Source organism: Corvus hawaiiensis, chromosome 10, assembly GCF_020740725.1.
Source record: "Corvus hawaiiensis isolate bCorHaw1 chromosome 10, bCorHaw1.pri.cur, whole genome shotgun sequence".
In the NCBI taxonomy this organism is placed as follows: domain Eukaryota; kingdom Metazoa; phylum Chordata; class Aves; order Passeriformes; family Corvidae; genus Corvus; species Corvus hawaiiensis.
Window position 1 is genome coordinate 12,469,274 of NC_063222.1, and position 23,587 is coordinate 12,492,860.

At 37.9% G+C, this 23,587-nt stretch overlaps 1 protein-coding gene across 12 annotated transcripts in view; it reads left to right on the forward strand.

The window, feature by feature from the left end:
• Positions 1 to 22,636, forward strand: part of AGFG1 (ArfGAP with FG repeats 1) — a 36,048-nt gene extending 13,412 nt beyond the window's left edge. For 3 of the 12 annotated variants that reach the window (XM_048315088.1, XM_048315099.1, XM_048315097.1), the window contains 13 exons: positions 6,302 to 6,417; positions 6,947 to 7,109; positions 8,125 to 8,281; positions 13,808 to 13,927; positions 14,546 to 14,617; positions 15,553 to 15,762; positions 16,613 to 16,793; positions 17,453 to 17,532; positions 17,820 to 17,912; positions 19,270 to 19,317; positions 20,701 to 20,859; positions 21,459 to 21,550; positions 21,924 to 22,636. In XM_048315088.1, the coding sequence (XP_048171045.1) occupies positions 6,302 to 6,417; positions 6,947 to 7,109; positions 8,125 to 8,281; positions 13,808 to 13,927; positions 14,546 to 14,617; positions 15,553 to 15,762; positions 16,613 to 16,793; positions 17,453 to 17,532; positions 17,820 to 17,912; positions 19,270 to 19,317; positions 20,701 to 20,859; positions 21,459 to 21,550; positions 21,924 to 21,983 (1,551 nt within the window). In that variant the 3' untranslated portion in view covers positions 21,984 to 22,636. The remainder of the gene's footprint in view (positions 1 to 6,301; positions 6,418 to 6,946; positions 7,110 to 8,124; positions 8,282 to 13,807; positions 13,928 to 14,545; positions 14,618 to 15,552; positions 15,763 to 16,612; positions 16,794 to 17,452; positions 17,533 to 17,819; positions 17,913 to 19,269; positions 19,318 to 20,700; positions 20,860 to 21,458; positions 21,551 to 21,923) is intronic. The other 9 variants (XM_048315089.1, XM_048315091.1, XM_048315094.1 and 6 more) reach the window with 9 other exon arrangements.
• Positions 22,637 to 23,587: the final 951 nt, after the last annotated feature.

The following is a 23,587-nucleotide window of genomic DNA, read 5'->3' on the forward strand; positions in this document are numbered from 1 at the left end:
ATCTTCCTATGCAGTGGTGTGTCTGGGTCTCAAGAAGGGTTGTAGGTCAAGTAATGTACTTTTCCTAGTTGAAGTGCAGTTTCTATCACCAGAAGGATGTGTCCTGCTAGGGTTTTTCCTTGCCTTGTTGCCTTCACTGCATACAAGAGCAGGAGGCTTCATGAGAGAGAACTGAGCTTTGCTGGCCTGACTGAATTTTTATTATTCCTAACTAGCACAACTATGCTAGCAGGAGTTTCTAAAGTGTGGTGGCTCAATGTGTTGTGTAAGCAGAAGGCCTTTGTCTCTCCTATATCCGCCTTCCCACACACACTGGAGATCTCTATCAGTGAAATAGTTATGACACAGCAAAGCATTATTTGGTAGTTGAAATACATAGCAGTGGAAGAGAAAGAAGTGGAATCTCAGATTCTCAGTGTTTCTGTAAAATTTGATGGATAATGATGACTCTTTCCTTGATTAACAGTTTTTTAGTGTGCCTGTTCTTCTCTACTTGCCCAGCTCTGTAAAAACACACATGGAAAAAAAAACCCGAAACAAAACAAAAGCTAAACTTTTGTGGAAAACAGGTACATGTATTTTTCTCTTAGTCTTTGAGCCCTGCTTGGAACTCCTGAAAGCATTAAATGTTACTGGTGGCTGAGTTTTAAACCAGAAGCCTTTCTGATTAACTTTTTGTGGTGTGCCAGATGTGCACCGAATGGGAGGTGTTCTTTGTTGCTTTCTGTCAAAGCTGAAAACAAGGGTAATGACTGAAAGTGTAGGACTACAAATGTAAATAGTGTTTGGAAAACCTAATGTCTGGTAAATATAATTACTGTGGGAAAAACAGTTCTCCCTCAGGTGGAATAGCTGTGGAGTGCAAATTCAGGGAAACCAATGGTATGAAGAGAAATATAGGTAAAGGCTTTATTATAACGTACAATATGCACTTGGCCCAGTTTCTCCTTTCAATGATATATTTAAGTTACGGTAACTCACAGTTTCTGTCTTGCTACCTCCTGGGTTTTTATCTAGGTCAGGGCGAGTAGGTTGGTGCTGGTAGTGATTCTCTTTCCCTCTTTACTTCATGCTGTACTTACTGATCTAATTCTGAACGTCCCAGTATCTGGTTGCTAAGTGTCTAATGACATCCCTCACAGGACTGAAGCTTGTTGGCAGAGGACAGGTACTATCCTTCCCAAAGCAGTTGTAGAGGGATTCTCATGAAATTTTAAACTTCATGAAGACAACTGCTGAATCTTATCTACTTATTTTTACCTGACAAGAGTGTAGTAGGGGCAAAACTTCAAAGTACTGTTTCTGTCAACTCTTCAACAAAAGTAGACTTTCAAGTGCTGCATACGCTTAGTCATTCTGACTTCAATGCTCTCCTTTTTTTTCCCCTGCTCCGTTGGTGAACCAGTGGGACATGGACTAATTACACTTTTCAGGGACAGTGGACAACGATTATGGATTGTTGGATATGTTCCACTGTTTCTAGGGGCTTCCACATAACTTGAATGTTTACTCTTGGCTCCAGATTGTCAGGCTCTTCTCTAAGCAGAGCATTTTGTTTGATAGAGCTGTGGTTATCAAAAGGAGGAGTATAGCAAAGCTTTGGGCGAATAAACAGAGCTTTTAGCAGAGGCTTATTCATGCTGTTGTTGCAGAAAGAACAACATTAATGTTAAATGGCTGAACCAGAGTATTCCCAAGGAGATGGTGCAATGTAGAAGGATTTCAGAAAGCCATAGAATTTTTAGGGCTGATACCTTAATAGTAGTGTTGTGTAATTGTGTGGTGAGTTGGGATGATGCTTCATGTATTATCTGTAAAAGCAAAGGAATGAGTAATTCTGTTAAAATGGGACTGAAGATGTGTCATGAAACTTGAGCAGTAGCATTTTCTGAATGAGCTCTGCAAGTGTGATTTATATATGGAGCAGTTAAAGAGGTGGTTTGAAATACATGCTCTTTGGGATATCAAATTTGAATTTCTCAAAGCATATGCTTTCAAAATAACCAAAAATTGAGAACAATTACTTCCTTGGATTTTTTTCAAATGGTTTGTTTGTATTAAATAAGAAGAAAACTGTGTTTAGTAGAGCAACTACTTGCTTAAGGGTTGGGTTTGTGCAGGTTTCCTTTAATGCCTTTTTGCAGTTCCTCCCTGCTCCCCCTCCCTGCAAGTAATGCCCTGCAAGAGTCAGCACATGCTGTGAATAACTGTGGGAGTAACTGTGCTGTTCAGGTGTCCTGCCTGGGCAGCCGTTGGGCCAGACAGAACATAGCACTGAAGCTCATGAGGAAGTGTTGCCAACTAAAGATGCCAGTCTGATTTTTCTATACTTGTGCTTTTTTTTTTCATTGTAATTAATCTTTCAGTATCTGTCCAATTCCTAGTGAATTAGTGGGGAGTAATCAGAGTACCAAACTGAGTAATCATTCCCCACCATAAACAGCAAGTTCCATGGCATAAATTTCCTTGATATTTATCACAAGAGTAACTTTTGAATAGTTTTGAAAGAAAAAAACGTTCAATCCATAAAAATACAGCAAAAATAAAGATTTCTCACATCAAACTTATTTCTTTGCACATGATTCAGGACTGCTGGTGACTTACTTTAAAATGACTATGGAAAGATTACTTCAAAAGACCACAATTACAGATGTGAATTCTGCCTCTGAGAACAGTATTTTTTAAATTTTATTTTTTTATTTCATCCTGTGGTATTGCACAGCTCTCTGCCATTTGTGTTTTTTTAGATGGCTGAAAATTGTGTTTTGTGGCTCACTTGAAGCATAATCAATGCAGTGTTGTGGATCCCTGTCAAGTCAGATGATAGTAGCAGAAGTATAGCTAGACAGAGCACACAGGTCACCAGCAAACAAGAGAAGACAATGGGCCTTTTATTGGGTTCTGAATGCCTGCTTGGAATGGCTGCTGATGTTCAAAGCATTGCGTGCTACTTCAGACAGAAATATGTGCCTTTTCATGGTTTCTTGTGTGATTCTAAAGCTTTTTAAAATACGGCTTTCTAAAGAACTTAAGTCAAAATTGTGTAGGTTGGAAAAAACCTTCAAGATTATCAAGCCCAGCTGTAGTAGGAAGACAAAACAGCCTTTTTTTGGCTTAATCGTGGTCTTAAATGCCCTTATGAGGATGTGATTTACCCTTTGTATTCCAGTCATGTTGTACACCCACTTAGTCTTATGGTCCCTTTCCATCATTCCCACTATCCAAATCCAAACTACTCTTACCTATTGTGGGTGTCTGGTTTTGGTTTAAGACTTGTCCGTATTTATGAACTTTTAAGAAATTGTACACTCTCTGATAGCTCTTTAGGTAAAGAAACTTAACGTGAAATTTATTATTACCACCTGGTGTGGTAAATGTTTTACACTGTGTTTGTACATCTCCTGCAGTCAGACTCTGGTACAGTGAGAACTTCTTGCTGAAGTGTGTATGACTAAGTAGGTTCTTTGGTAGGTTCTTTGGCTTGGTGGTTGTGTGTTGCCCATTAGTAAAACTGTTCTCTCTGTTACCAGCAACAGAAAAACACAGAGTGCCTGGCAGTTTGTTTAAATTAATTACAGTAGTGACTTAAGACATATTTCACTTGTTACTTCTTTTTGTGGTTAGGTATTTAGCAGGAATTAGTTGCTCCAGGAAGCACTTTTGGAAGCCTGCTTTCTGAATGTTTGTAAAAATTGCAATGTAATGGCAAGGGCTGATGCCTTTAAGAAGCTTGCATCATTTTAAAATAACAGGTGTTTGTTCAGCACAGTCCTCCTCCGTTCCTGTTTGCATATTCATAGAACTGTATCTACTTTAGCTCTGTAGCTGGTAATGATCTAAAGTCACACAGCACCTTGTTTTCTAAGTCCTTACAGAAATCATTGGTCACAATGGCCTGAGACTTTGACATGGAGCTGTGGTGGGGTTTTTTGGTTTGGATTGTTTGTTGGTGGGGTTTTTTGTTTGTTTGTTTTGGAGGTTTCTTGTTTGTTTTCTTTTCCCCTCACTCCAAATGCTTAGGCACTTCAGGGTGAAGATGAAGCAGAAAACTGGGAGGGAGAAATGTGAAAAACTGGGCTGTGGTTTGTTGCGCTGAGTTGATCTCCTCCAGATTTCAATGGTACCAGTGACATGGCAATTGTGATGAGTTTCTGTGATCTCACTTGTTTTGGGTTGCAGGAGAAGGAGGAGTAATTGGATGGCCTGACATGGGTGGGGAAGGGGACTTCCTCTTTCATTTGCCCGCACATCTCAGGCTGGATGCAAACTGATTATCATGGTACAGCCCCAAGTGTTAACAGTGCTGGGTGCAGAATCAAGTAGGGGCTGTTGTAACATTTGTCTTTCTGCTTGTCTGAAATTAAGCACAATTTTTCTTTTCTTCCATGTTTTCTGATGTTCTTTCCAATACTGAGTTGGGGTTGGGAGGGGACTGTGTAGAGTTGAACACCACCAACTCCTGCTGCTAGAGTTTCTGTAAATAGCCACAAGCAGGACTTCTCTTCCTCTTAGCAATCATATGACTGCTGCTTGTATAGTTATACTCACAAATCTAAGTATGGAAATACTACTCCTGGCCCACCTCAGGCTATGCACTGCAAGTTTAAAGCTACACACGTAAATATTCTGACTTTATATATTTTGTCAGCAAAAAGTAGTGAAAGATTGGTACTATTAAAACAGTGATTCATGCTATTAACTTTTACTTTAGAACAGACTTGTGACTTTTTTGACTACATTTATCTTCTAAGTTTGTATGGAGTATTAAACAATTATATTAAGTTTCATTATATCTATTATTATACTGCAAGTGACTTTAATTTTGGAACTCAAATCAGTGCATTGAACTTGACCCTTTTGTGGAGTACAGTTGCAGAATGAATGTAGAAGAGCTGAGTTTGAGGTAGGAACTACTTATCTTAGTTCTAAATTAGCTATTTAAATACTAATTTAAAAATATATCTTGATCATTAGATCTCTTTCCTGTTGTTGTCTCAATCCAGTAGATGATAATAATGTTGGTAATAAGGACTGTTAGGTGTTGAATATGCAATCAGGCTATTTAGAACTGAAACATCAAGTATGAAATACGTAGCTATGATGTCTGCCTAATCTCTCTAATCCTGAGCAATCTCTGAAATGACCCGTAAGATTTATCATGTTTGTCAGCTAGCTCTCCCTGGCCAGGTGAAGAGGAAAACCTGTTTGGGGAAGATGCTGAAGTGGAAGTATCACAGCTTCTACCTTGATTTGCCAGCTTTCGGAGCAATCTGTTTTGCAGCTCTTGGTTGTCAGAGCCTGTGCTTCTCCTGAAGGTCGCTGGGGACAATGTTGAAAACCTGACACTTTTAGGGATAGAGGGCATGTTTGTAGTAGGCATGTAAGAAGGATGGTCAGGGCTATTTCAGAAAGGGTGTGGGAAGAAAAAGTATGCATCTTAAAAACAAAGCTTTTTTGACTGCTTCTCTGGAAGAAACCTGTTCTAAGAGGGCACTCAGATTTTTGAGGGCAGCTAATATTTGGTGTTATTGTTTGGGTGCATATTCAGGTTACTTGCAGAATCGTCTGAAGGGCTTAAAATATTTCAAGTTAAAACTCCTACGTCTTGTTTAGTTTTGAGATTGCCTTTCCTCTTGTTTTGCTCAGGAATTGAAGCTTGAACATACTGAGAATTTTGCAAGTGGTTAGCTTTTGCTCACTCACAACTCCTGTTAGAAAATTATATTGGAGCAAGAGTACTTTTACCCCTTCTCTCATACCATCACTCAAATGTATATGGTATTGTAGAAACTACATCATGATAACAAAGGCTGTTGGAAAAACAGCTCCTGTTCTCAAACAGTAATGAAAAGTATAAATAAACCTTGGATCCTTTAAAATCTACCATCTGGGGCTTAGAACATATGGAATCTGTTGAAACAGTTTAAGCCCTGAAGTACAGTAAGGGAATGTATAGAATTAGGTGAAGGAGAAGAGTCTTAAAGATTACAAGTAGAAATCAGGTGCTTTGCATTTCATGAGTACATTCTACAAATGTTTTGTAAAAACATTTGTGTTGGATGGTGAAATTGGATGCTGGGATTTGCTTGCCCTGCTGTGACAGATGGTCTCTCAACTCTAGGTATTTAGACCAGTACGTGGTGCACCAGTCAGTTGTTACAGCAGCTCAGTCTGGAATATAAATTATGTAGCCACACACTTTAATGGTCTAGTGTATTAATAATGACAAACTTAAATAGTTTAACTTTGAATTAAGTTATTTTGTCTGTTCAATCTGTATTGTTGTGGTTTTTTTATTAAGGTGTGCAAACAGATTTGGCTAGGCCTATTTGATGATAGATCATCAGCAATTCCAGACTTCAGGGATCCACAGAAAGTAAAGGAATTTCTACAGGAAAAATATGAAAAGAAAAGATGGTAAGATACCTTTACAATTTTAAAGATTGCCTCTATGATGAGAAATGAAGATGGACTGTTTGCTGTCATTTGGAATGTGCTTTCCTTCTTGTGTACTCTTCAGACTAGATTGCATAGTTCTGTAAAGTGAAATGATTTCTGAACTTTATTCAGAGCTCCTATAGGAAGCAGAGAAGACAAACTAAAGAAGTTTCTCAATGTTCATATTGATGGAACAGAAATGGCTTAAGAGCATGTCAACAACAATGTAAAGTAACAGTTTTGCAGACTATTATTTCCCATCCTGTTTATGTTTTGTATTGAATAAGTGCTAAAAATATTGATGACTTTAAATTCTAGTCCATTTTTAAAAAAATCTCTGCTATATTTAAAGAATGAGTATTTTGCAAACTACTGACAGAATCTATTGCAGGATCAGGGGTTCGGTAGCAAAGCTGAGATCTGCCAGTTCTCACACTTCAGACTTAGGAGCATTGAGTGGAACTTCTCATATGAAACTTGTAAAAACCATTGCTCTTCTTGAATGTAGGTATGTTCCTCCAGAGCAAGCAAAGGTGGTGGCATCAGTCCATGCATCCATATCGGGGTCTTCTGCCAGTAGTACAAGCAGCACACCTGAGGTGAAGCCACTCAAATCTCTCTTGGGAGAAGCTACACCCGCACTGCACTTAAACAAGGGGACACCTAGCCAAGTGAGTAATGACAGCTGAGGAGCACAGAACTGCTCTGCAGTCCTTGGCACTCTCTTCAGTGGCACAAAAATTCTTGCAATAACAACTGCTCTGATCTGTAGGAACTAATACGATCTCTGTATTTCATATATTTTATTGAAGTATATACACATTTGCAGATCAGGTACTAAATGAAGTTTGTTTCTATTGACCAAATTGAATTTTTGGTGGTTATTTTTAATAAGCAGAGTTTTCCAGTGTGATAGGATTAATTGATTATCTTTTGCATGAGTATCTCTAAAGTTTGGGACCTAATGTGTTATATTTTCATCTTTGTTCTATTTGAAAACAAGAAAATGACTTATGCTGTTAACCATGAGATTAGTAGTGAATATGTGGATGAAAGCATGCCATGTTTATTATTGCTTCCTTTGCATTCTGAAACTGTCTTAAGTGGCTTTCAGGGGGTGTCTGTATGCTGTAATGTAAAGTCAAACAACACTGTGTACTTAGATTTTTGGAGGGAAGACAGTTTTTTTGAAAACTGCCATCAGGATACATGCACCTCTTGAATGGACCTCTTGGAACTCAAACAGTAGAAAATTGCAACTTCAAGCCTTGCTATGAAATTCTTCAATTTTTCTCTACTTATACTGAATTATAAAGATTTTTTCAGAATGTAGTGAATAACTGTTTTCCGTCTTGTAAAACTAAGTTTTATTGCTTGTATTTGTACAGTATTCGCAGTTTCAATTACAAAATCTGAAGTTGCTAATAATACATCACTACTCTTTTCTTCTGGGTGTTACTAGACCATGTAAATCTGCTGCAGAGTTCCTTTAAAAGCCAGACTAGTAGCATAGATAGTCTTCCTCATACTATAGGAGGAGGGTGTGTGCTACATATAGCATCTTAAACTTCAGGAATAAATGTCTTGTTAAAGAAATAAGCTTTGTCTAGCCCTCTAATATTTTGTAAATGTCAGTTCGGTAAAATATCACCTTTTCGTACTAGCTAATTGAAATGTTGTTTGTAGTCTCCTGTTGTAGTTCGATCTCAAGGACAGCAGCAACAAGAAAAGAAACAATTTGACCTCCTCAGTGACCTTGGCTCAGATATCTTTGCTGCTGCTCCTCCTCAGTCAACTGCTACAGCGAATTTTGCTAATTTTGCACACTTCAACAGTCATACAGGTAGGTATTGGACCAGTGTATCTCTTTTAAATGAATAAAATGTAGCCTTAATTTTCATGACTTTTGACTAAACTTCATGAGGTGTATGTAATCTCTGTGCCTTAGGAATGTTGTATTGCTCGAGATTTCTTTCAGGTCTTTATAGTTGAAGACAAAGACTGACAATTCTGCTTTTGAAAGTGGGAATTGCTACAGCTATTTCCTACAATATGTATGATTACACTGTTTCTGCCTACTGCTAAACTTTAAATTCTTCAGGGGAGAGAGTGAGAGGATGAGTAACAAAATGTTGGGAGAAGCTGATATTAGACGTTTAATTTTCTTTCTGAAAATTATTAGGAAAAGCATTCATGAAAAGCAAGCAGATACAGAGACTTTAAAGGAGTTCAAATGCATTGATAATAACTGCCAGTTTGTCAAAAGAAAAACCAAGGCTTGCCCAGTTTAAAGAGTGACCTCTTCTTCTGTGTGTGTGTCTATTTGAAAGCTGAGTACTGCCCATGTCGGTGGTATTCTGTAGGTTCAGGAAGAATAAACAAGCCTTGAGCATATGTATTGACTGAAGAAGGGGGATAGGCCTTGAATTCTTAGAGGATGACTTCAGTAAAATATATTGAACCCTCAGGGTTTGGTGTTTTCCAGCCGAAGACCAAGAGTAATAGAAGTCTATCCTAAAGAAAAAGTCGATTCTGTGGTCACTGAAGTTTGTTGTTGCTAACTTGCATTGTAGTTGTGGGAAAGTACCTTTGCCTGTCTGGTCTGAATGGGCTTTTTATGTAGTTGTTCTGAGGGAAACTGTAATGCTGCTATGCTGCCCAGAATAAGAGAGATTTATTGCAAATCAGTCCTGAAACTGTTAGCAGCCAAGATAGTGTCATGGACAGGACTTTAGATTCACACCTGAGGACCTGGGCAAAATACCAAGGATTTCTCCAAATTAATTTTTGGAGGTGTGTTTAACTGGGAGAACTTGTGCTGACTGGCCAGTGCTGTATTGTGTTACTGAAAAGGCTGCAGATGGTTAATTTTTCTAATAATTTCTTTCCAAAGTTGTTGCTGAATAATTCTTTATTTATATACACTTTATTATTCCTTGTGCTTTTTTAGGGATATGAAAATTCCATTAAAGCGGTATTTTAATACTGTGTTCGAAGTCTAGGTAAAATTCCATTGCATCTCTGTTGGGTAATTTTTAAAAGGATAAAAAGCTATTGGAACACTCCAGAATAAATACGATCTGAGGAAAGAGTCTGTTAATTTCTGGTCACAAACTAACCATTGTGGTCATTCCCATGACTTCTTTCTGTAAGTTTTAGAGCCCTAAGCAGTTTCAGGGCTCGTAAATCAGTTTCTAAAAGACAAACCTGATTGTGAACGTGTGATAGCTGAACTTGTATTGCAGACTTGTTACCTGAGGGTGTTTTCTGACTTGCTATAGTAAAATGCTTGTAAGGCTTGTCTTGTGTGCAGTAAGTACAGGGTAGTGTTAGTGAAATGAATAAAATGTTACAGACTTCCTTTAGAACACAAGGAGGGTTGATCAGTCTGTCAGCTTTGGCAAAAATGAATTTGAAATGCTCATTAAGGAGCTGTATAAACATGTAATTTTTGTTAGCAATTACACACTGCAGCGGAGGATGGGAGAATTTGCACTTAGTTTGGCACTACTTTCTCAAAGTTTATGGTCTGGTGTTCCTGACGTAGGGCTTGGTTTTTGCTATGTGTATAGGGGATGGACTTCTTCCCCTTCATGTACACAATACTAACTAAAGAAATCACTGAAGAGACCAGCAAACTTAAGATCCCTCAGTATAAGTTACTGAGTGCATCAGCTGATAGGAAAATATTAACAAACTTCTGCTGTAATCTATGAAGTGTAGGTGTAAATCTTGAAAATTATTCAGGAACTGCAATTTATGATGTTTCTGCTTTCCAAGTTCTTTACTGTGTTAAGCTGGTTCAGGGTATTGTTGCTTATGGAAGGGGAAACAAACTAACCTTATGTTTACTGTCTGTATTTAATTTACGAAGTTCTGTAATTTGTGCAGAACTGAGATTTTGAAGATGGTACATGACTGATGTGTCTTTAGTTTATAGATTGGTAATAGCAACAAGGATCAAAATTTTTGGCATGTAGATTTCTTACAAACTAATGGAATAGAAGACCTGCACAAAAGATTTTAGAAAGGTGTAGTGACACAGCACAACTCTATCACAGATAAAGTGGGAGAAGAGGCTTTATCTAGAAAAAGCAAAATAGTTTGAAATACTTATTTTACTTTTTACTTTTTTTACTTTAGATATATATGGATTTTATTTTAGTTTTTTCTGTTTTGCAGTGTTTCATGCCTTTATTGCACACCAGGTAGTGCAAACCTCGCAGAACAAACTGTGCAAAGACTGTAGGGGCAGCTGGCATTGCCATGACTGGTGATGTCATCCCTGGCTTTAGCCCCATCCCTGACACTGCCCCCTTGGTTTGCAGTGTCAAGAGCAGCTGTAAGTCCATGGCAATCTGCAATCCTTGGCAGTCCCTGAGCTTGCTTAGGGTTGTTTTTGGGTTTTTGTGTGGAGAACTGAATTTTGGAATTGGCAATCTACATGTTATCCAGGTGCAGCAGAGTACAAATATTACCTGGTCTTAACCTTTATGCCACATTTATGAACGTTGAAACTTTAGTACATAAAATAAAGCAAGATTAGTATCAGAATACTCTACTGAAGAGTCTTTACAGCAATACTGTTTGAAATGGGCTCACTTGAAAGTCATACTGTGTGTGTGAGCTGATGCAGTAAAATTGAGTGTTTTGTAATGTAACACACTCCGGTTTTTAATTTGGACCCAAAAGGTATTTCATTTAAGATTCTTGACATAGTTTTCTGTTTGTGTGAGTGGTTAAAATGAATAATCTTGCCCTTACTCTAGGAGTGACATTTTATGTACTTAATCCTATTTGGTCAACTAAACATCAGTCTCTTGTCTATCCAATTGATGCATTAGGATGAAAGTATCACCTTCATTTTAAAACGAATTCTTAATCTATTCTTATTAAAAAGTTACTGGTTTAAAAACCAAAACAACTCGAACTTCAGAATTTGGAATTAGAGTCCATAAAATGCTATTTGAACCAATACAGAGGATATAATAGAAGTAATTTTTTGTCTGTTTGAAGTGTGCCAAGGGAAAAAGTTGGCACAGAGGTGGAAATAACTTTACCAAGATCTTGCTTTCACGTTAATATTTTTTTTCTCCTTGTTGACTCTCATGCTGTGGTGGGTGGACCTTGCCTGATTCTAGGTGCCCACGGGGGCTGTGTGTTCACTCTCCGTTCAGCAGGGTGGGGGGAGAAAACACAAAAAGGTGATGAGTCAAGAGAAAGTTACTGTCCTGGGCAAACCAGACTTGACTTAGTTTATTGACACTTAATAATAGAGTAGAATAGTAAAAAATAAAACCAAACCTACCTTCATCCCTTCTTGTGAAATGTAATTTCACTCCTGAATATTTTAGCTCCTCTTCATGAGGGGGCTGGGGAATGGGGATTGCAGTTAGTTCACAAGATTTCATCTCTGTCACTACTTCTTATGCTGTTCCCCTGCTCCATTGTAGGGTCCCTCCCCTGCAGTGGGATATGGTCCTTCTCAAACTTCTTGGAACATGAACCCTCTCTGTGGGTGTCAGTTCTTCGAGAACTGCTCCAGCAGGGGTCTTTTCCATGGGGTGCTGTCCTTCAGGCAGGGTCACAGCTCCTGCCAGAAAACCTGCTCCAGTGTGGGCTCCTCTTCATTAGCCAGAGCTTCTGCCAGGACCCTGCTCCAACCAGGGCTTTCCATGAGCTCCAGCCTCCTCATGCCCTCCCTACCTGCTCTGCCGTGGCTCCTCCACAGACTGCAGTGTGAATGTGTTATCCTGTGGTCCTTCATGGGCTGCAGTGGGGCAGCCTTCCTCACCATGGTCTTCTCCATAAGCCTGGAGCATGTCCTTTCCTCCCTCTTAGCTGACCTTGGTGTCTGCAGTATTTTCTCTTGCATTTTCCTCTCTCCTCTCTCTGCCACAGCTGCTGCACACTGGTTTTTAACCTTTTTTAAACACAGTGCCTCAGAGGTGCCACCAGCACTGCTGGTGGGCTCAGCTTTGTGCAGTGGTGGGGGCAGTTTTGGAGCTGCGGCAGCTGTGCAGAAATGGGGGCAGCTTCTGTTCTCTCCTCACAGGGACCACCCTGACTGCTCCCTGCTACCAAAACCATGCCCTGTAAACCTAATGCTCATGCACACAGTTTATTAAATGTGGTATCGAGTCCAGCCGGACCTCACCCTCTCTCCCAGTCTACCCTGGGAAGGAAAATGCATGCACTTCCATTTATATTAGCAGCATTGTGGAATACAGTAGTTTGTATTAAAATGTCCTTTTAGGTTATAAATCTGTAGTACAGATGCTTTTGAATAGAAATTAAGTGAAATAATACAACTTTTAACTAGCCCTATCAGACTATTAAGTTACAGTACTTAAGCAATCAGCATAATTTATTCTCTTTGTATATACTTAATCTGCAAAATCTCTCCAGAATAAACAAATTCTAACCTAAAAATATAATGTATTGCCATCTGTTATTCCAGAAGGTTGTTTCATGAGCTTTCTTTAGATAGTAATTCAAGTTATCTATATAAAAAGGTTTGGTTTGCATTTGATTAAAAACATTTTTTCCTTTCTTGCTTATAATAGAGTTTAAGGGCTTCTGTGGAGTTTATCAGCTAGGCATGCAATTCCTGTTGAATCTATAGATGCTTGAATGTCCAGCTGTTCAAAATTAGATTAGTGTTAACTTCTATTTTCTCCTATAGTATGGCACAAAAGGAAGGCGAAAACTGAAATTCTGTTTGAAATTTCCTTGGATTTTATTTTGTGGATACACTCTATGAATGCTATCTTCTTGACATTGGTATTGATTTTCCATATTTCTGTACTCTGATTTAGTTTTTTTAAAGACTGAATTTTCCAGTTAAATGAATTTATAAACCTAGCCAAAACTATTCAAGTGGTGCCAACCAAAGTTCACCTGAGGAAGAAGCACTTTGTGTATGAGGAATCTGAATTGCCAATATGTTACAAGAATACCTTCTAATTTTTATTCCCAAAGAAATGTTCGGTTAGCCCACAAGTTCTGGATTTGGAAACTATCTGGTATTCTGTTCTTTATGGCTGTTTTTTCCTGAGCAGCCAGCAGTGCAAACACTTAGGGTTAAGCTGAAGTGGACTCCATCAGGTCATGCAGTTGTGAGTAGCAGCTTGTGTAAGAAGGACAGAAGTAGCATTAACAGGTACAGCTCTGTGAAGGTGGTTTGTAAAAGCTTGTTCAAAGACAACTTCCAATCATACAATAACATACAATTTTCTTCATGTAAAAAGAAGTATGTGGTAGGACATAACTCTTGGAGGCTGTCATGACCATGAATTCAGTTAATACATCTGTTTTTGTGTTTATTTCCCATATCCATTAACATGTTTTGTTCCTTTGCGATTTACAGCGCAGAACTCTGCCAATGCAGGTTTTGCAAACTTTGATGCATTTGGACAGTCTAGTGGCTCGAGTAATTTTGGAGGTTTCCCCACAGCAAGTCAGTCTCCTTTTCAGCCCCAAAATACAGGTAGAACTCCTAGCACTTTTGATTAATACTTAATTGAAATAATCCTTACCTTTATGTTGGAAGGTATTGAAGTTGAGTTTTTCTTGCGTCTGCCTGCTTTAATGAGATCAAGCCATCTGAAGCTCTGGGGAAACTCAAAATGTTTGTGTTTGGTGTTGATTTTTTTTCCCCCTAATGCTGCTCAGAAGTCTGATTTATGGCACTGTGTTTGTTAGCTCTACACCTGAAATAATTATGAAAAGAATGAACTCTACTGCTTTTAATAAGTATTGAATTGATTCTGTCTTCTAAGAGAAGCACTTTGGTAGATCCAAAAGGATGTCACAGTACCAAAAAAGTGTGTGCCTATGCATATGTATAGCATATGCACACATTTCAGTATGTTTGACTTCATGTGTAGAGCCTATTGCTAAGATTTATTTTGCTTTCCTTTAATTTGATCATGCTTTAGAACTTCTGCTTGAGTTTACACTTGCTGTTTGTCTAGATCTTTGGCTGACTGACTTTCTTTTCCTTTTTTTTTTCTTTTGAGTGTGTGTTGTTTTAAACTTTTTTTTCAAATTTTCTTTTTCCCTTCTTATGTTAACTTTAACCCACACACAATTTCTGGCTGTCCAGTGTTCAGAACGCTTTCATCTAGCTGCAGTTTTGGTGAATTTACTTCAGCTTTTCCTCTCCAGGCTGTACACAGTAAGTTCCACGCAGTGGAAAACTCAGCTTGCTTCATTTTATGCCATTGTAGTATAGCACTTCCATTCCTACTGTTGCATATGTTTCAACTTGTTGATTATGCTTTTAGAAAGTCGTGTTTCTGTTTTAGAAAGTACTGTAGTGTGAGTGGAATCATCAACCAACTGTTATAAAATATGATACACTTAATGAAGCAACTCATTTAAATTTAAGTACATGACCTGCCTAGATTAAATTGTCTGGACAATGAAGAGATGGAAGCTCATGGTATCATGCTTGATCTGAAGTTCAGTTGTGTGGACCCATATCAGATTTCTAAAATTGATTTATGTATCTCTTGTGTCAGTGGAGACTTGTTATAAAAGAGCTGTGTTGTGTCTTCCCCCTCACCTCTTTGCTGATTGGATGCAGTCTAAAACTCTCTCTAAACCTGGGCATGAAATCATACAACTTTTGGACTTCCAGGCACTGTTTCTTACTTAGGATGATGGCTGACATCTGAAATGACTAAACATTGAACCACTAAGTAAATGGAAATAGTTGCTATTTAATAGCCACATATGGCAGGGAAATGAAGCTTCTGTGTTTTGAATATTAAAGATTAAGACAAATACATCTTTTTCTAGTAAGATTTTAGTATTGAAATTACTTAGAAATAGCATATAGTTTTCAAGATCAAATTATGACTGTGATTTAAAGTGTTGAAGTTTGGGGTGTTTATCCCTGATGTGCAGTCCAAAAAATATATTGTAATTTTTTTCTGATGACCCACTGAACTTTGAAGGAAATGGGAAGGAGTCTTAAATGTGTAGGATGGGGCAGGCAAACACATTGCCTCACGTAACCGCAAAGGGAGGGTTATTGTGTCTTCAGTTACAGTTGGAGAGACTTTCTAACTTTGGAGCATTGATCATGTTTAACTTAATTTGTTACAGGTGGAAGTGCTGGATCAGTGAATGCTAATTTTGCCCACTTTGATAACTTCCCCAAATCCTCCAGTGCTGATTTTGGAGCCTTCAATGCTTCTCAGAGCAACGCCACAGCAACTGCAGCCAGTAAAGCTGCAGTGAATAAACTGAATCTTCAGTCAGCTGACAAATATGCTGCTCTTGCTAATTTAGATAATATCTTCAGTGCAGGGCAAGGTATTAAACTTTATTATTTGCCATGATTATTCTCTATGTGTATAGTTACCACAAGGATGGCTGTGCTTGTCAAAGTACTGTAACTGTATTTCAAAATTTCCCTTCTCTAAGTGATCAGTAGAGTTTTGTGTCAATGTACCCTTAATAATGTGCAAGATGTAAGTTTTAAGACATCATTCCAAAAGGGTGTCATTACAAGACTGCTTTTTGGGAACCTATTTCCCATCAAGATGAAGAACTCTGAATTAAAATATCTAAATAATCATTACTGCAGTAATGAAAATGTATAAAAATACAAATATATATTTTATATTTGTACTAAAACCTATAGTGGATGCTCTGGAATGGAGAGCAGCAGTTGTTGCAAAGAACTGCCAGAGCAACTTTCTTACCTCTCTGCCACAAAAAGATTTGGCTTTAGTTTTTCATAAAATAGTAGCAGTGATACTTGGATTTAGTTGATAGTAAATTAAGGAGAAAAAGCTAGTTATTCTATTACTCAAATGTATTTCTTCTCAAATGGTGTGTAAAAACTTATTTTCGTTTGTACTGTAGGGCTTTGTTCTGAAATGGATTATTTGATGTTAGGTGTTCTGTTAATTTTCTAGTTGAAGTTGAACGGATTATTTTTCTAGGAAAACAAAAGCTCTCTGGGACTGCAGAGTACCTGCAGAAGCAGGACATTTTGCTAATAGCTAATGGCTTGTTAAACACTTTTTCTTCTATGCCCTAGTGCATATTTAATTTTTAAGTCTACAACCATCTGTGAACTTTCATTTAGTTCTCTATGTTGGCAGGGCAGAAACTGAAACAATCTTCAGTACTTTGAATCTGCTTTCTTTCTTTCTAGGTGGGAGTGAGCAGGGAAGTGGCTTCAGCACAGCAGTGTCATCAGCAGGCCCTGTGTTGTCAGCCCCCAATCAGTCAAGTGCATCTTCAGACAAGTATGCGGCTCTGGCAGAGCTGGACAGCGTGTTCAGCTCCACGGCCACCTCCAGTAACGCGTACACTGCCACCAGTAACGTCAGCAGGTATGCTGCCAGGGGCTGCTGAGTCCCCACACTGACTGCAGCAACAGCACAGAAGTAGCTTGAAGTCATTTCTCAGATCTGTTATCTAAATGAGAAAGTGTTGAATGAGTTTAGAGGTACTACTGAAACTGCATCTCTTGTTTTAAATAATGGCAGTACTGAGGGATAGCATATTCTCGGAGTACTGTCAGCAGAATGTTCTCTGCACCCTTCTAGTTGTGATATGCTAAACCTGTTAGATGGTAGCACTTTGCTATGAAGAGTACTTGCATACATACTCAAAATCATAGGATCATGCATGAAAAAATTTCAGATACTTTTAGTGCAAATGGTGCCACCCATTTATTTTCTAGATCACTGAAGTAACAAATACCAAATGCCTGTTAGTGGCTTGGTATTGCAAGTTCCCCTAAGGCTTATGCTTTGCAACCTTTATACTGTTGGCATTAGCTCAGTATTCCTTCTCCTGCTGTTGGTGGAGATGCTCAGCACTAGTGAGAGTGTCTGACCCTGGCATCAGGGAGGTACATTGCATTCTGCAAACTGCGCATAAGTGTTCATCCCCTTTCTTTTACATGCCAGCAGTAACTGTAAATTGTATTTAATTATTAAACAAGCAATTCTGACTTCACTGAATGAATTGTATAAATTATTTGCAGCAATGCTTTTGGAACAGTACCTGTAGCTGCTACTGCACAGACACAGCCTGCATCTTCAAGCGTGCCTGCTCCATTTGGAGGTATGTGTTACTAACACCCCTTGGGGACTGTAAGCAAGCAATCTACTGATTTTTAGTTGATAATGCTGTACTTTGATACCACTAATACTGAAGTTAAGAAAGGTACTATTAACAAAAAAATACTGCTATCCATATAACTGTTTTTAATGTATTTTCTTACAAATTCCTGATCTTTCATGTAATTTTAGGTATTTATGTATCTTTGTATAAAAGCTGTGTAGACTTCATGTGAGTCAGATTGGCTGTTAGAGAAACACTTATGTAATAAAATGTCTTTAATCTTTCAGCAACACCTTCCACAAATCCATTTGTAGCTGCCCCTGTTGCCCCAGTGGCACCTTCAACAAATCCATTCCAGACCAATAGCCGAGGAGCAACAGGTTAGGAAAAAACCCATTGAGTGTTTGAGAAATTTGCTTTAAAGAATTGCATTGATTCTTTTTTCCTGTATCTGTATAATTTGTTTCTTAAAGATTTTCTGTATTATCTGTCCCTTGTCTATTTGACATGTTGCGTGGTTGCTCAGTGTTGAGGTGCAATTCTAGGATTTCAAATGGTGGCCATGAAAAATGTCAAAATGATCTGTTAGTGCTCTACCTATTTGTAGTCTGTGTATCACCAGCTGAGTTTCTTCCAAGACTATAACCTTGGCTTTAGAGCATGCTTTATAGCAGGTAGCCCTAAAATCAGGGATCTTGAAAGCCCTTCTTTTTAATTTCTTTCTTTATTTCAAAGTGCTGAAAGCTCTCAAAACCAAAGAGCTGGAGCCAGAACCAGTAAAGACAAGGCTCTTGGGATGTTAGCTCCTCACCAGTACACTTACTCAGTACATTGGTGTCTCTTTTTTAAAGCATATGTTTAATCTTTACACTCATTTTTTATATTAATTTTCTGTGGGAGGATTCTGTAGAATCATAATTCCATGGGCAAAACTTAATCACTTTTCAAAAAGGCAAACTTGCACTTTAAAACTATGAACTTGGATTTAGATGGCTGCTAGGTTATGCTGATTTTCCTCTCCAGAGCTAAATTTTGACACTTCTATCTGTTAGCTGGACTTCAACAGATAAAAATCTGCTGATATGTGCGTTTTGACATTGAGCTGTGGTTTGCTCAATGATCTAGGTAGGCTGAGTTAAAAACTGAATTGATAAATTTGTGTCTTCTGCTGAAATTCATTCTGTTTGCAGTCCCTTTTGAGATACTATGCAGCTAAACTTGTTCAGATATTTAATGCCCGAATTATTTTAATCTCATTCCTGAGTGGGCTATTTGGATCATCATTAAGAATTTGTAGCATCTTTAGATAAATTTCTTTGTATATGGCAACTCTATCCTTCCACCTTCTGTACAGCTGTCCCTGGCTTGCTGAGGTTCCAAGCCTTTGGCAGCCATCCTGATTCCATACTAGGTGACAGAGATAATGTCTATAAGTAAAATAAGGTTCAGCCCCTTTCATTGTGAGGTGTAAACTTATGGCTTGTCCTTTTATGTTTTCCTCCTCCATGAACTTTGCTATTTAGTACATGGGAGATCTGTTTTGTAGCGCTTATTTCTGATGGTTTTCTTATACTAAGCTGTTGCTGGTCGTGCTATTGATGAACTGTTTGGTACATATATGTGTATCTATTTCTCTCTCTCTTTCTCTCTCTTTATATATATATATAACTAAGAAATGTCTGTTCAAGAGTGTATAAATGATTTGACATTATCTGGTCTCTTTGTGGCTTCCATAAGGCCTCTCGGGAGCAATGCACTCTCACATATTTCCTCAGGCTCATTTTGGTAGGTGGCCACATTTGGTATCAAGTTTCTTGTGGCTAATTGTTCTTGCTTGTAAAAGCTTATTGACAGCTATCTGGTTCTCTGCACGAAGAATTGTGGAAGACTTGACTTCTTAAAAATGGAGTGGGTGTGGGTATTTGGCAACTGGGCTGAGGGAGAGAAGAGCATACATAGACTTCCTGTCGAGCAACCGAAACAAAACCATTATTGATATCCTCCATTGTCACCATATAGTGCTAATGAGTGACTGTTGAAGTTTCTGCCAACAATAGTTTGATGCCTTTTGGGATATCCAAAGTCCCCTGGTGATTTTGTTGTGTTTCTGTTTGCTGTTTTAGCCAAGTTTGCTGTCGAGTAGCTTTTCTGCTCACTGTAGCTTGAGAACAGTGTTAGTAATTAGTTTTGTGTGCACCTTGTCAACAGTTTGTCTGTATAATGTCTTGCCCTTGAATACTTTTGGGGTAAATTTTTCAACTGATAATTAAGCTATATTCAATAAATTAATTTTATTAGCTTTTTTAAACAGTTGAGCTTGCATAAAATGTAGCTTGTAATATTTCAAAAGAGAAGTCCTGTTTAACTAGCATAGAATACCTGCTGTCTGTATTTGTACCAAAAATCCTCCTATGTACTTCTCTTTTTGAGAATAACTCCCAAAAGATTGAATAATGGTTTTGTTACTGTACTTTTGCACCTAGTGTGCTTCTATTTATTTGCTGAAGGCATGGGGAAATACCTATGAGCTGTGTGTTCTTTACTTGAAATGTTCAGCAGAGAATCAGATGAAAAGTTTTGGGTTCTTTTTGTTTTAAGTTCTACCTCAACAGTAAGAGGGTTTGCTGCAGGAACTTTGTGTGCCAATAATGTGCATGGTGAGAATTTCCTTAAAGACATTAAAGATGGGATGAAAAAAGGGGATGCATGTATCCCTTTGAATTTTTTTTTTTATGACCTCCTGTAGTGCAGCTTGAAGTAGGAAAATCCTTTCATGCTTTTCTCAGAAGGAGAAAAACAGAGGGGGGCTTGGGCTGTCTGAACCTGCTTGCTTCTTATGTGTACAGACTTCTACCAGAAAAACTGTGGGGAAAATATATGATAACATTGAGAACAAAAAATAATTTCCTCTTCCGAAAGAATATCTGATTGTGCTGGATCTACTAAATTTTAAATAACTCCATTCATTTTTAAAGTGGAAAAGTAAATTACGCACCCAGTTGGTGGTGATCTGAGTGAACAAATCAGTTCAGTGGCTGTAGAAGTTGAACGAAACTTTTGTCCGGTCACAGAGGGCATTAGAAGACTTTTAACATGGCCTTATAGTAATTTGTTCTGTGGAAAAAGTGATTTCTTACAAATAATTGAATGTTATTTTTTGTCTATCAGCAGCAACATTTGGTACTGCATCCATGAGCATGCCGGCAGGATTTGGAACTCCTGCCTCCTACAGTCTTCCTACTAGTTATAGTGGCAACTTCCAGCAGCCCACGTTCCCAGCCCAGGCAGCTTTCCCTCAACAGACTGCTTTTGCTCAGCAGCCAAATGGTAGGTTTGCATGTTTTAGATAATCTTGTCTAAATCAGAAACATGGAGAAAATGGTCTGTCTATAAGTTGGCAATAATGGGTGGATATTTATTTCTACATGACCTTGATAGTAATGTTGATGAAGGGTTCCCACACTGTTTTGGCTCTGTAGTTAAGCCTCTTGACTTGGCTGTGTGCCATTGTGTAGTGACAAAACTGAAATTTGACCAAAATGTCATACTAAAATGGTAGGTGTTCCCAGGCTTAAAGGGGTTTTAGGCAAGAAGGGCTGTTTTGGAATGCGTGCAACTCATTATTACACTTTCTCGAACTTTATAGAATGCAGGGAAGAGAAAATTGAAAGTATTTTCTCCCTGAATTTATATGATATCATAACATTGAAGAAAGTGCATATGTAGAAATTGGAGATTGATGAGTTACAAACAGTTGAAAAGCTCAACCACGGTGTTTTACGCTTACATTCTTGATAATGTTTAAGTAGGATCAGTCCTGCTGATTCTGCAGTTCAAAATTCCACTTAATTTTGGCTGGGAGCTGCAGCAAAGAATTATTTGAACAGTGTTTACCGGTATTAATATTTTTTACTTTTCTTTCCAAGGAGCAGGTTTTGCTGCATTTGGGCAAGCAAAGCCTGTAGTAACTCCTTTTGGACAAGTTGCAGCTGTTGGAGTATCTAGTAACCCTTTTATGGTGAGTTGTTGTATGTCAATGACTTCTGTATGTCTAAAGAATAGTCTGTAACACTTAATTTAGAGATACACAAAGATTTGGGGGTTTTCTTGCTTTTAATAAGGGAAGGCAGCATGTAACTCTCCTAACTGCAGCTCACTATTGTGATGATATGCCATTTGTAAGGATGTTCAGATCAAAGCAGAGGGACTTTTATACATGTTCTCACAGTAGTGTAATTCTAGAGAAGCACCAAAAAACAGACTGTAATATAAAACAGAAGTATTCCCCAGCAGGTTGTTTTCTTTTTTATATATTCTGCATTTATGATTTACAATATGGGAAAAAAAATCTTAAATACTTGCCTTATTTTTCTTCGTTGCTTTTCCCCCAGGCTGGTGCACCAACAGGACAATTTCCAACAGGAAGCTCATCAACCAATCCTTTCTTATAGCCTTATAGACACTTTGCCCAAAAGAACTCTTATGTGGTCACATAACATCTCTGCGCCTCTTGCACTGTTGTCTTGTTTCACTGATATTAGCTTTAAACACAAAAGAAATCTTTAAGAAGTAAAAATAAAAGCCTGCATTGTGTACCTTTAAAAAGTTTTAAAAAGAAAAAAAAAACACCCAACACAAAAAACAAGAAAACCAACCCCCCACCAGGTAATAATGTGCAAAACAGAGGGCTGTGGTAACATCCTTGAACCTGTGAAGTGGCAGGTAAAAAGTAGCGGTATCATGTATATTAAAATTGGCTAATAAGTTATTGCAGATACCACACTCATTATGCTGCAGTACTGTACATATTTTTCTTAGAAAATAGCTATTTGTGCATATCAGTATTTGTAACTTTAACACATTGTTATGTGAAAAATGTTACTGGGGAATAGATCAGCCACTTTAAGGTGCTGTTGTATCTCTTGGAATGAATGAGCTGCATCATTTTAACCATTGGTATTGGAAGTCACGAAGTTAAATTGAAGGTTTGTTCATTTCTCAAAATGTTTTCCTTTCCTAAGAGCTCTTCTATTTATACATGCCTAAATCTCTAATGTTAGAGGGATACCTGTCTGCATAATAAAGCTGATCATGTTTTGCTACAGTTTGCAGGTGAAAAAATAAATATTAGAAAAAACAACTGTGTAGCATTATTTCTGTGCAGTAACATTTATTGGATGAAAACGTACACACTGTGTCTTGTACACAGATGAGGTGTCCAAAGCAATGCGTTTGAAGGTGAGTTAAGCTTAAAATTTTCACATGCCTCACTTGGATATGTTTCTTTGTGTCATTGTGATGAAGCTTGCTGTTCTAGCTCAAGTGAAGGGACCTGTCACACAGAGTGTTAGGCAGGGTTTGGATTATTTGGATAGAGTATCTGTCATGAAGGGCACTGGAAGAACTGTGGAGGGTAGTTATTGGAGAGAAGGTTTGCAGCAAAAGACACCTTATTATGGGTAACTAATGACAGGCTGAATGACTAATGAACAAGCCTTAGTTATGGTCTGAACAGAATGTGTAAGAGCAGGCCAAGGTATCACAGATGTAATAGCACTCTCTTTATTAAAAACTGATACATATCAGTAAGAGCTCTTGTGGAATATTAGATTTGTCTTTTTTTTTTTTTTTTTTAATTTACAGAAATATTTCCCGCCATACTAGAGTGAAATTTGTAGAGGGAAAAATGTCTGGCTTGTCTTCTCTGTAACAGTACTAAGGTTCAAGAAAAATATAACTGGATCAAAGTAATTGGTTATGGTGTTTTAAATAGAGATAATTTGGGTAAAGTTCAAGTGTAATACTGGAATTAAGCAAATAATGTAAGTATATTGTGAATACATAAACTGCAAGCTTAAAGGTTTGTGACCAGCTGGAGAATAAAATTCTAACAGTTTTCAGGACAACAGGAATAAATAAGGTGAGATTGATTTTTTTTTTTTTTTTTTTTTTTTTTTTTTTTTTTTTGGAAAAAGGATGTGCAAGTCCATTTGAGATAAACACAAAAATTCTTCAAGGTAAGACATTTCACTTGTAATTGACTGCCTGAATGTTT